Genomic DNA, 13442 nt, shown 5'->3' with positions numbered 1-13442 from the left:
GGAGATGATGGATGGCATGTCACCTGGGCGAGACACCTGTCATGCTGCAGACCACTGCTCGCAACCAACCACTGCTCGCAACCAACCGAACAGTAACACCAGTTGTTTTTTGGTGACATTCCTCTGCATTTCCACCTGTTTGTGGCACCAAACCTAGATGGTTTTTACCAACATTTCCCAGCAATGCTTGACCCACATCACATGGGTATTTTTCATAGACCTTTGGTGTGTACAATAACAAATTGCAGCATTTTTGGCACTAATCCTGGAGGTTTCTTACTGACACATCACAGCATTTCCCACCAGTGTTTAAGCCATGGAACCTGGATACATTTTCACAGCACCTGGGTATTTTTCACCTACAAATCACAGCATTTTCCAGCTGCATCTGAGCCACCGAACTTGGGTGTTTTTCACTGACCCATCCCTCCTTTTCCTTTAGTTTTTGTGCGACCAAACATGGGTTTTTTAAGCCAAAACATGATCTTTTTGTGTGTTTTTGTGCCCAAACCTAACTGAGAAACATTAAGTTTTGACATGTCTGCTACAGAATAATGTACAAGTGTAACATATCTTTGCAGAATCATCTAAAACATTTTATCTTGTGATTAAGCTGCATATCTGACCAATAAACATAAGGCTATAGACAGCAGCCGGTTAACGTAGCCCAGCACAAAGAGTGGAACAGGGGGAAAAAGCTAGCCTGGCTCTTTCTAAAAGGCAGAAAATATACCTGCCAGCACCTTAAAAGTTATTTTTTCTAATGGCTTGTTTGAGCAGTACAGACATCAATGTGATTGTCGTTTAAAGGGGGGTTATGTGCTGGACAATTTCTGTAAAAACATGGCAACTGAAAAAGGAGCATCAATTCACTCTAAATGTGGAACTGTTTTTCTTTAAATTATTGTTCTTAAAGTTTTAGTCCTGATTGGTTTGGCAACATCTGACTTTACTTGTGGTTATTGGGTATCATGTGGGAAATAAATGGAGACTCCACCTGTTACGGATAAAAACATAATATTGAGAGATAATTACAGTTTCCAAATATATTGAATTTCTATTGCTGAAAAAATCCTTCCATTCAGAGACTTAAAATTGGTGTGATATCATGACATTCGTAAGGATTATTACCCTAAATGTAACTGTTGATTTGACACCAAATTGTTTGTCTACACAGCAGGTTAAAGTAAATAAAACCCGCGAGAGTGAATCTTGTAATGAGAGCATCTGATTTCATAAATCCATTTTCTGTAAGTGGCATCACCTCTAGCTGAAAAAGCCCTTGTTAAAAAAATAAAATTAGGTCTGCGCCACCTACGGTATACATAGAGTATGTGCTGTATGGTATACATAGAGTATGTGCTGTACATGTAATATTAGAGTTATGGAAACACACATCCTGTTTTCTTTCCTTTAGGTTGTGTATGAGAGATGGAGATAAAAGGCGACAGGCAAAAGCATACAGCCTGTGTGGGTGAAAGTTGTGTTTCCAGTTGGCTAGGCATCCAGTCATTCGCTCCATCCATCTGTCAGGCCTGTCCCTAGTGGCTACACTGAGGGCTCGCTCTCTCTGCCGCTCTCTCTCTGGCCTGCAATTGTTCAGTGATCCAGACACTGGTCAGCCGCTCCCTCTCTCCATCCTGTCTTCCACTGAGGAGGCTGGAGACCAGAGACACGGAGGCAGGCGCTGCCTTGTTACAGCCCACTCACTGTGTTTACATCCAGCAAATTAACACAAACATGGCAGGGGGATATGAGATCCTGCCTGGGGCCTGAACCCAGCAGCAACTGCCACTTACATCACACACAAACACACACTGAGAAAAAAGAAACCACTCCTGTGACTTCAGAACTCACTGGCACGGCTCTGCCTTTCAGACAGAAGGATTCAGCAGAGCCTGTCACCATACATATGAAACAGGACGGCTACAATCATTTACATTTGACGTCATTTCTTGAATGGTGCCGTACATTAAAAAACTATAAAGACAAACTTAAGTACTTTTATATAAGTCTGTGGATCTCTCTTGGTGATCTGCCAAGGAAAGCTCTGGGTTTTGAGATACTTTGTGTATCAGATGGGCAAAATTATAGTCCTGCCTCCTCATCTGTTTAACCACCAAATATTTCAGTTATACTGTACACTCGTCCACTTTGAAGCTTAGCATAAGCAGGCACACAAGACGCCCCGCAAAACCACTTAGCTCTTCATGAACAAACAGATCTAACAGAGTGAAAATCTGACTAGTCAAGCTACTTTACTCCCTCTAAGCTTCTGTTGTCTCCTCTGTGGCGGAGGCTTTTGTCTGACAGATGTTTACAGGGGATGGGCGATGTTTCCTCACTGCGTGCTGCCTGGGAAAACATCTGGAGTTTGCAGGGATTTACCAGTAATCCCTTCGGCAAGCTGTGGAGCGCTCTCCTAGAATTTCAATGTGTCTGTAAAGTAAGCAAGCCTTTCTGGGGGGGAGAAAAGAAAAAAAAAACAAAAAACTGACAGGGCCGCTTTGCGACAAGCATTGCCGGGGTTAACAGTTCCGTAAGCCTCTTACCGCTGCAGCTTTTAAGCATAAATAAATTAAACTGGCTTGGCTAAAATGGTTCCAATAAACTCTCATTAAAGTCCTCCAAGCGTGGATGGATGGGCAGAGGGATAAAACTTCATGCAGATCAAAAGGAAAAGGACGAAAAGGAAACTGCTTTTGCCACTGCAACGGTTACACAAGGGGAACCTTCTGAAGCAGCAAACACAATTAGACGCAAGCTAAAAACCTAGAAGCAAACTAGTCAACAATAGTCTCCCAGCAGACCTCTAATAGAGGATTATGTTCTTCCAGAATTTCCCTGAGCAGAGTGGTCCGTAGGAATGTATAGCATTGGTTTCAACCTTCTCCCTGAGTTTATGTTTGAAATAGGCGATACCACCCAAGAGAGCTTTCCACACCATGTGTCTCTCATATAACATACTGTGGCATCAGCAGAGACTGCAATAAGCCTCCCTTAATGATAACCCACACCCCACTCTTGGGTTTTCACAGTCATTATAGTCATTACAGTCACCCCCTACTATTCAACAAACCCAGGCTCAGTAAATACAGAGTCAATCAATCTCCAGCCCCTCTCCCTGTCTCTCTCTGTATGTGGGAACATGGTTCGACAATATGATTTCCAATACCATCAAAATTACAGAGGCTCATCTTTTTATTACACTCACTTAGAGAGGCTGTATTGAGGATGTATTGTAGCCAGCCAGCAACAGCAGAAAGACAGCAGGAAAAATAAAGCCTATTTCTGTACATCTTGCTGGGCGTATTAAAGGGATAGTGCACCCAAAAATGTAAATTCAGCCATTATCTACTCACCCATATGCCAGTGGAGGCCCTGGTGAAGTTTCAGAGTCCTCACATCCCTCGCGGAGATCGTTGTTGTTTTGAAAAATGTCATATGAACTCTGTTTTTAGCCTCACTGTAGCCTGTAGCTCTGACTGCTTCTCTGTGTGTGCGCACTCAGGGTGGTCGGTGATGCACGGTCTCTGAAGAGCAGCAGTCTTGTCAGTACTGATGTCCAGATTCTCAAGTGCAGGCATCGCCAATTCCCAGTCTGAGCAGCAAAGACTTTCCTCATCCATTGGCATTACTTTGCATTTGAAACAACTACACCACCAGGTTTCCAGTGCTGGACTCCGGTATTCTGCGGCTGGCTGAGGGTTAGGCTCATGAGCTGCGGCGGCTGCTTCGTCCAGTAGCCTGAGTTCCGTCCGTATACTCGGGCTCAAACAAGTACGGCTCAACAAAGAAATGCTGTTCCTCCTCAATTTCAAAGTCTTCAGACATGTTGGGCTGCCTTTTGCTAAAAGACCATAGTGCAAATTATCTTTTAGCTACTGTGGTTACTGCTGTTTCCCCATGCGGTGCACGTGTCATGTGATGTAAACACAGGTGAGCAAAGCTCATGCTTTCACTGGTCGCGCGCATGCATGAGCACAGAGCACAGAGAAGCAGTTAGAGCTACAGGCTACAGTGAGGCTATGAGCTTTGTTCATATGACGTTTTTCAAAACAACTTTTTATGTCGCGGCTGCAGCACACTTGGATCACTACGGATGAGCAGTATGGAGATACTTTGTGGATACAATTTTGTGTTCTTGGATGTTAGTCTGGAGCGCCGTCTGCCATTAGGTGTGCTAGCCGCTCCCCCCGCCGATCTCCGCAAGAGATGTGAGGACTCTGAAACTTCACCAGGGCCTCCATCGGCATATGGGTGAGTAGATAATGGCTGAATTTTCATTTTTGGGTGCACTATCCCTTTAAGAAGAGCTCATTGTTGGAGCTGTATTTATCCAGACAACTAACGAGACTAACCGAGGCGGTTTTGGTGAGTTTTATTTTGTTTCTGTCAAGTTTAACCCTTTGAAACCTGAAGCGACATCACTTTTCTTGTACTGCCTTCAGACACCTTTTGCAAGTATTTCAACCTTCGAACCGTGAACAAATTGGTGCTTTTTCTTTCATAAACAAGGCAAAAAAGGTAGTAAGCAACTTGGTAAGAACGGTCCCACAAATTGCAAAAACAAAAAATCAAAACAAAAAAACCCAATAGAATTAGAAAAATATTTAAACAAACAAACAAACAAAAACTACGTAAAAAAGAAAAAGGCTAGGGCAAACTATAATTATTATTATTATCATTACATTTTAAAATTATGTTATAGAACTATTATAATTTTAAGCACTCTTTCCAGATTATTTCCTTGTTTGTTATTAACTTTCTTTCTTTCTTTCTTTTTTTTTTAAACTAATATTCTTGTTTTTAATTTTCTCTTTTTACTTTTTTTTTTTGTTGCCTTTTTTATTTGGTCATTTCTTCTTCCCATACTTCAAAAAAACCAAGCCAATTTGCTCATTGAATAAAATGAGTTTTACAATGAGTTAACAAGGCAGGTAAGCTAACGTTCGTCTTAGTTCTGTGAAAGAGACACTATAACTTAGACGTTGCACAGTTGTGTGCAAGTGTAATAATATACCTTACGTGTTTAGTGTGTAGCAAACTCGGGCGTGTGGGTGGAGCGTGGCACTGCACATTGTAATAGAAATTATTAATATAATGGAAAGGTAATTAACAATATAGTATAAATTATGTAACTATGTAAAATCAATGCAACATTTAAGAATTGGGTAATGAAACTTTTAGGCTTCTGTACTATGTGCAATAGAGCAGAAACAATGTGAAGTAATCTTGAAGTGCCTTGAATGACGTTTACTCTTTGTCAGTGTGTTACAAGCTGTGAGCGCTTTACTTGATGTCCTAGGACATGACTAGATAAGTTGTCACCCCTCTGATGACGCTAGGTAAAGATCCCTGACCTCAGCAGTTGTCAGTGAGTATAAGTATCTGACATCTCCTGTGTTCAGGGCTCACTCTTTGCACTCAGCTCATTCTCGACTATTTGTTGTGAGTGAATAAAAAAAAAAAACAGCTCCATACCTTTGACCTATCATGCTCTACTTTCAGAGCAGTTAATGTAAAGTCAGAGAACGCATTGGCGCTTCAAGGGACAACTGAAAACCCCGATCGCTCAATCTCAAAAATGTGGTACAATTATTAGTATTAGTATTAATAGAGTGTAAGTGTGGAAACTTTGGGTTTCATGACCCTACATGTTAAATCATACTGTCACAATATTATTATTTTTGTCCAATTTGCCTGGCGTTATTCAAACATATCAGATTCAAGCTACTAAAACATAATTCCAGCAGGATGGGACGCAGGGGGAAAATTAAGAAATGTATGGACGCACCTACATTACATCAACAGTGACAGAAATTGAATTTGCCATTATGTTACATTGTGTAGGGTTATCCATGGAAAATTACTGTAACAATTACTTTCATTTTACAGAACAAAATTCAATGAAGTTTCCCAAATTTAATAGATTTAACTTTTTCAATCACTTTTGAAAACAAGATTGTGGATTTCCATGTCTTTTCCAGGTTTTCCATGACTCTGTAAACCCTGTCCTTTGTTCAGTAATATCAAGTCAATTTAATTTATATAGTTTGGTATCACAAATCACAAATTTTTCTCAACGGGCTTTACAATCCATCCCTGTCAAATCTATCTGCATTGTATTTGAGAATGTCAGCATTTCAGCCTTCCGATGTAAATTTGATGAGTAGCAAATTATTTGGTTGATTATTTGTTCTGCCTCCAAAGAAGTATGATTCTCAGTGCAAAAAGGGCAACAGATACTGAGCAGCTGTGGTTTAGCAGTGGATAGAAACAGAGGCGTGTTGTAACTAAGATGGTGTTTTGTGAACCACACATATGGCATATAAATCCGGCAACATTAAGAAAGCCACAGTTTGTTTAAAGGTTTGAATATAATAGCAGGAGTCTGTAGTGAGTCATTTAGTAGAAAACATGGTCTGAATGAAATCCGATCAAAAATAAATACAACTTACAGATAAATATTGTGCTGTGTGTGGGAACCTGTATGTACAAACCCCAAGAATCCACTAAAAGCATCAATGTACTATATGTCAATAGCATGAAAAGCTTTTCATGGGTATACTGCACACATACTCAAGACGATAAACAACAGAAGTCAGCCACAGAAAGTGTCACCCACTGCCAGAAGTAAGCTCTGCAACAAATCTTTGCTAAAGTGTACTCAAGCTTTGTATGCGATTCTTATAAGGTTTGGCTACAGGCGTATCTGCTTATCTCTAAGTGCCTGTAATCAATGAAGGAAAGTAGTTAAGTACATTTACTAAAGTACTCTTCTGGGGTACAATTTTGAGATTGAAAGATCTGAGTATTTCCATTTTCTGCTACACTATACTTCTTTTTACTTTTTAATTATCAAATCAATAATTTTACATAAAATTAACCCTGTGGGATTGAAATCACAACTCTGTACAAGCAGGTGCGTTTTGAAGGAAACATAACACCTGCCAGATTATATTTCTATAAACAAAATAAGGAATTATTGTTAGTTAGCAGGGGAGAATTACCAGGGGACCCAGGATACGATATTATCACAATACTTACATTACTGCTACTTTTATTATTTTGATTTTAAATATGTTATGATTTTAAATATGTTGTGATTTGCTGAGTATTGTGGTGAAATATATTGCCATACTATATTGGGATTTATTACCCTTTTTCAACTGTAAATTATGTCACCAAAGGAAAGAGGACTAGTGGAAAGCCTGAGGAAGAAAGCACAGACCTCCCTGCCCTTCCATGTGCCTACGTGGAAAGCAGGAGCAAAGACCCCAGGGAACAGAACAACTAACGCTATGCTCAGTTTGTTTCAGGAAATTAAGATAAATTAATTGACTTGTGGCAAAGGTTGCAGCGGTATACCGGTTTCACGGTATACAGTGATATCAGTTATCAGCTGAGTACATTTGCTAATCTACAATATTGAACTGGACATTAAATCTCCCCTTTATATTAGTTATTTTCAAAGGGGAACTTTTTACACAAAGCATTGACAAAATAGTTTCAATTATAGTAATGAAATGTTTGTTCTACCAACAATAACCCTTTCATTTTCATTCCTTTAAGGGTCATTCTGACTTTTAATATTATAAATTCTGTAATTGCGTGATATTGTGAAACTGCAATATCTTCTGTTGCAGTTGTCGTACTGTGAAAATCTTATATAGTTGCAACCGTACTTGTGGCACACTTTTTAAACAACATACTTTTAATCTTTGGGGATGGTTGACAGGTATGAAGTATTTTCATGTCAAAAGGCTCTAGTCCAACTGAAGTCACAAGTTATTAGTGTTAAAGTCCAAGTCGAGTTACAAGTCACTGGTGATTAGCATTGTCGCCTCACAGCAAGGCTGGTTCCAGGTTTCTGGGGTGAGGGAGCGCTTCTGTGTGGAGTTTGCATGTTCGCCCTGTGTCAGCGTGGGTTTTCTCCAGGTTCTCCGGCTTCCTCCCACAGTCCAAAGATATGCAGGTTAATTGACCCAGACTTTAAATTGACAGTAGGTGTGAACGTGAGTGTGAATGGTTGTCTGTCTAATGGGATAAGCAGTTATGGAAAATGAATGAATGAGTCTAAAGTCTTCAAATTTGCAATAAGCCATGAGACTGAAGTCCACATCTCTGAATACTGCATCAACAGTCGACAATACCTAACATGTAAAAGTACTTAGAACTTGCATATACAGTAAAACAACAAATTGGAGCCTTTTGTGTGAGCTTATGGCAACAATGAAAAAAAATGTGTAACCGTATCTTCTGTTTGTACAAGGATAATGTTTCCTCACTGTACACTCATAAAGGCATCAGTCAAATACCCTAAAATGTAAATGTATCTTTCCGAGAGTGGCCATCTGGCCATGGGAGAGGCCAGAGTTAACACACCAATCACAGGGCACTCAGTGTGTGTTAAATTGAATTAGTCCAGTGTGAGTCAGGTTGCTGTTTGCCCTCTGTGGGTCTGCGGCCCCAGAGTTGGCCCACTGGGGGGTCCTGGCACTGGCTTGGAGGACAAAGAGCTGCGAGCAGACACACAGAGCAGGACTTCAGTGTTGTGTTCTCTTTCCACTCAGAGGAATGTAACCCACCTCCAGCCTCTCCCCAGTCGCTACCTCCCTCTCATACCCTCTCACTTCAGGACATGAGCCCACACACAGGGGTAGCAATTACCCTTTCCCCAGACTCTGATGACCCTGGGTTCTTGACCCAGAAGCCACCATGCTCCGTGCCCTTCTCACCCTTTCTCTTCAGAGAGCAAGGGAGGAGGGGAGGGGGAGAGGAAAGACAGCCACTCAGTCAAAAATGGCAACACTTGTTTAAGGTCACTTCCTATTCGCATGCTGCTGAAAGGGTGCCTGTCAATCATGCGTAATCACATGGAGGCTGGCCGCTCCTGAGGCGAGACAGCTGGGAGCAGGAAAAGCCGACGGCTGCGTATGCCCTTCTTCTCCTCCGACACACACTCAGCTTTCGGCCCAGACCCCCATAAGCACTGACACACACATCCTGTTCTTGTGTACACTTTCTTTTAACTGGGAACACAGACATGGAGGAAAACAGAAAAGTCTAGGAAAGCCAGGCCACCTAGGAGCGAGGATCAGTGTAGCCAGACATACAACACCAGCTGATCAAGCTGTTGAATTTTTCATATTTCGGAGTAAAAATACTGTCTGGAGCTTCTGCAATCAATTCAGTGCAAATCAGACATATTTCTGATTCAGTGAGGCCTGTAACAAATCAGCTCGACCGTTCTATCTTTATTTCTTAACCCCTTCACTTAACAAGATTATTGAAATAAAAATCAACCAGCCATCTTGTCTGGACTCTTTCCGTTTCAGTTCCCTCCATTATCCTCCTATTTTTTTGGGGATAAAATGTGAAGTGGAAATGTTCTCACTTAACTTTGACCAAATGTAATGGGATGAGCAGTGAGTGGAAGGGAGAGGAGCATAGCACCTTCTTTCACTTTTACACCAGACACTGCCAGCGAACACCCGTGCTGTTGTCATGGTTGCTTTAACTTGTCTCCATAGTTTCGTCTTTGCCAAGTCTTGGAGCAACATTTCTTTTTGATCTGACACCTTTTCTTTTCATTTTTTTGCAGGCGTCTCTGCAAACCAACACTACATTAATGGTTCCAGTTATCTCTAATTAAGTTAATTAGCAGGTTTGGTTGAAAACAATAATACATCCTACACAAACAAAGTTGAGTGTGAAGCCTTTCATACTTATGTGTCATTTTTAAGGACAAATTAGCCTTTTTCTTTGTTATAAACCATCAATTGTTAATATTCAGTTAATTTGTGTTCATAGTTAAGAAGTTGGCTTCTTTGTGGACACATGGTGGAAAATTTAATTTGACAGACTGTAAAGAAGAATCATTAAAACAGATCTGCTTCTAAAAGATAAAAAAAGAGCAGCCATCTTCTCACTTCTCCACCTCAAGACTACTGAAGTACAAAATGGCAGACCAGATGGAAACGGAGCACTTCGGGCACCAACAGATGCTCCCACGAGGCCACTTGGCACGCACTCACTTATCCACAATAATAAGCCTGATGATGGCAAAGCCAGTCCAACACATGTACGCTGCTTCTGTATTTTTACAGCGCCAAATGTTCAAACTAAACCGTGAGAAGTTCGGCATAAACCACAGTAAACAGAGCTCTGCTTGGCCATGTTTTATGTAACGAGATAGCTTTATTGATCCTACAGTGCAGACACCTGATGCTAAGTGGAGAACTTGATCAGCATAAGGGGTCAACACTAAAACCGTTGTCATGACACAAAGAGAGACGAGGCATAATTGGGAGCTTATTGGCCGGCCAGCTGACTGGCTGGATGGTCACTGGTGGCTGACGTCTGGCTGATTGACTGCCTAGCTGGCTAAATGTCTGGTTAACTGACTGCAGGCAATTGTAACACTACCCGTTTTCATTAGCATAGCTGCGAACATTTGGAGAAAGTGCTAGCTGCTGACCCAAAGCTTGGCTTTCACAGTGTAATGCCATCCACACAGAGGAGTCACAGTTGTGTCCCATCAGACTCAATCCCATTACACAAGCTATAGGATCTAATGTCCAGACTGTGACATGCCTAACTGCATTAAAACTTCATAGCTGCACTACATCAAAAGACAAGAGCATGCCCTCTTTGTACATTAAGGTTTCTACAACACTTTGACATGCTATTTAGGCGTAAAGAAAAACAGACTTTTATTAAAGGAACAGTGTGTAAGATATAGATGAATTTAGTGGCATCTAACAGTGAGGTCTGCAGATTGCAACCAGCTTAAAATTCACTGAAATCAACCCGCTTAGAATTCCTTCAGTGTTCATTGTTCAGGTTTTTACCAAGAGCCGAATTATCCACAGAGGTCTCCTCCTCCAAAACAAACAGACGTGCCAGCTATAGTGGCTGCATGAAAACCCAAATGGCCCTGTCTCAACCTCAATTAAGATTTTAAATGTTGCTTGACGTTTTAGGGGTTGTGTTGTGTTTTGCTCATGGTGTGTGTTTTCACGTTTTTTATGATGTATGCTTCTTTTCTTCTGGACTATTATTATAAGGCAGCAATACTTCTGCAGCTCCTGAGTCCAAGATGAATTTCCTTACAGGGACAATAAAGGATATCGTACCATAGTGTATCGTATCATATCGTATCGTATCGTATCGTAGTCCATGACAAAGTTCCCTACAGGACAATTAACTATATCACATCATACTGCAACATACCGTACCATACTGTACAGCATCGCATCGCATCGCATCATATCATCTAGTGCCAGTGTTTGGTTTGTCCATTCTGGGCTACTGTGGAAACATGGTGGTGCAATATGGCGATCTCCACAGACCAGGACCTTTGTAGATGAAATGTCTCATTCTACGGTAACAAAAACACTGATTCTTATTTTAAGGTGATTATACACTAAAGAAAACATATCTATTTTATAACAATATATTCAATTTCTGCCAATATATCCTTTTAAATCTTACACAGTGGACCTTTAAATGCTGCACACACCAGACCTTTGATGTTAGGCATGCTACAGGTAGGGTAAGCCCTGTTCGTTAGTAAGAAGAAATCTGTGATATTCTCGAGACTACAGGATCTCAGTCACACTTTAGCAACTAGAGTACTGAGTGCAAAAATCAGCACTGTTATTTAATAAACTGTATAAATATTTTTGCAGCTAAATGGCTTTAATTACATTTTCAAGGACGTGCTCTCACTTCAGCAAACAGTGTCAGAAGCAATAATTTCTAAGTGTTCTTACTTAAGTGAGCACAGCACTTATAAAACACACAATACTGTCAAACAAATGGTATTAAACATAGCCCTTTTGCAGCATACTGCCTTTCAGTTAAATGCTTTTTAACACAGGCCTGCAAAGTTCTACTGTGAATTTTAAAAAGCCACTGAGAGAAGCTGAGGAACGTCTGGAAATAGTATCCTTGCACAGCTCAATAATTCAACATTTTCATGGACAATCAATATCTCATGTTTAGATATTTGCCAGGACACTGAGGAGAGGAATCAGGCCAGGGAGAACAAAAAAAAATCCAGATGTACTTACCTTCTCATTGTATTTGAACTTGACATAAAACCAACTGGACTTGATCATCCTTCTGTCGTCTGCTCCTGACTGATTCAGTGTGCCGGGGGAAAGTCTACGTCTCCTCCAAAGACGGATGTTGAATGTGCAGTGCAGTGACACTGAGATGTTTCTTTATCCTGCTGGTCTCTGTGCTTGTTCTGTCTCGCTCTGTCTCTGACTTCAAGCCTGTGAGCCTGCTACGGTTTCTTTCACTCCCTCGTCTTCGTGGTGTCGTGTGGTTTGGTGTGCGCAGTGTGTGTGCGGAGTGGTGGGCTTGGAAGGCTGACAGAACAGCTCCTCAGATGGGATTCAGCTGTGTTCAGCGGTGGTGGCAGATGCCAGCAGAGGAGAATGTTTCCCTTCTGAGTGGGCAAACTCTAAAGACTGAAGCACCAGCCTCCCTCACTGCCCTTTCCCTCTCTCCTTCTTCTAACCTCCTAGCTAACTATCTATCCTACATGCTCCAGTTCTCCCTCTCTCTTGCTCCTTTTTTAAAAAATGTTCCCTTTTTCGAGCCCTTTGCTCACTCGATGTCTCCCCTCAGTGCTTCCTATTGCTCTCTTTCATGCACCGTTAAGCTCTTTCAGTCTGACCTCGTTTAACCCCCTTCTGTATCTATTTCAATCTTGCGTTTCTCTGCCCTCTGTAAAGTAACACTGTCTGCTTTATTATTTCTACAGACAGCAGCCCCTGATGTTGGTCTGAACCCGAAGGCGCGGCGTTCCCACGAGCCAAATAAACTCTGACGGCTGAACAAATGTGCCTCGAAAATGCTCTGTCAAATGCAGTTAAGTTGAGATTAGACTGGGTACAGCTCAACTCTGCATGATAGCTTCAAATATTTAAAACTACTGCAAAAGGGATTATTGTTGGTGTGCTGTGGATGCACATTTCATAAGATGTCAACCGCTGCAATTCAGCTTTTAAAGATCTGACCCCACATTTGAGCCGATTTGACGCATTCTCAGTGAGGTTGATAGGTTTTTAAACATAGTGAGTCCCCGGGACCCACAGGTGGTCATTTGAGTGAGTCTCCACTACAGTTTGTGTTTTTTGACAAGCTGTGTTTGATGTTATTTGGTTATATTCAGGTATGTTTAAAAAGGTGAGAAAATCGAACAAATGAAATCCCAAATCTGGAAATTATAGACTCTCTTTACGTGTATCTTTATGTACAGTCTATGTATGAAACACCAAACAAATGTCACATCTTGAGTTGTGTATAGAGAGCACCAAAATCATCTACCCAGTGTCAGGTAAATCAAATGTGATATATAAGTGTGAATGTGCAGTAGTTGTGGTATCATCACAGCCTGTCACAGGTTACAGCGTGATAATTAG

General features: G+C 41.2%; 1 protein-coding gene across 12 annotated transcripts in view; it reads right to left on the bottom strand.

The window, feature by feature from the left end:
• auts2a (activator of transcription and developmental regulator AUTS2 a) overlaps window positions 1–13442 on the bottom strand; it is a 449192-nt gene that overhangs the window by 269295 nt on the left and 166455 nt on the right. Inside the window, exon 1 of one of the 12 annotated variants that reach the window (XM_033635365.2) lies at window positions 12081–12397. The exons of 10 other annotated variants lie outside the window; for them this stretch is intronic. In XM_033635365.2, the coding sequence (XP_033491256.2) occupies window positions 12081–12128 (48 nt within the window). In that variant the 5' untranslated portion in view covers window positions 12129–12397. Of the gene's footprint in view, window positions 1–12080; window positions 12398–13442 lie in introns of those variants that run through there. One more of the 12 variants, XM_078172336.1, reaches the window with a different exon arrangement.

Source organism: Epinephelus lanceolatus, chromosome 11, assembly GCF_041903045.1.
Source record: "Epinephelus lanceolatus isolate andai-2023 chromosome 11, ASM4190304v1, whole genome shotgun sequence".
Classification (NCBI taxonomy): domain Eukaryota; kingdom Metazoa; phylum Chordata; class Actinopteri; order Perciformes; family Serranidae; genus Epinephelus; species Epinephelus lanceolatus.
Note: the sequence above shows the minus strand (reverse complement) of the source record. Positions and strands in the feature narration are given on the sequence as shown.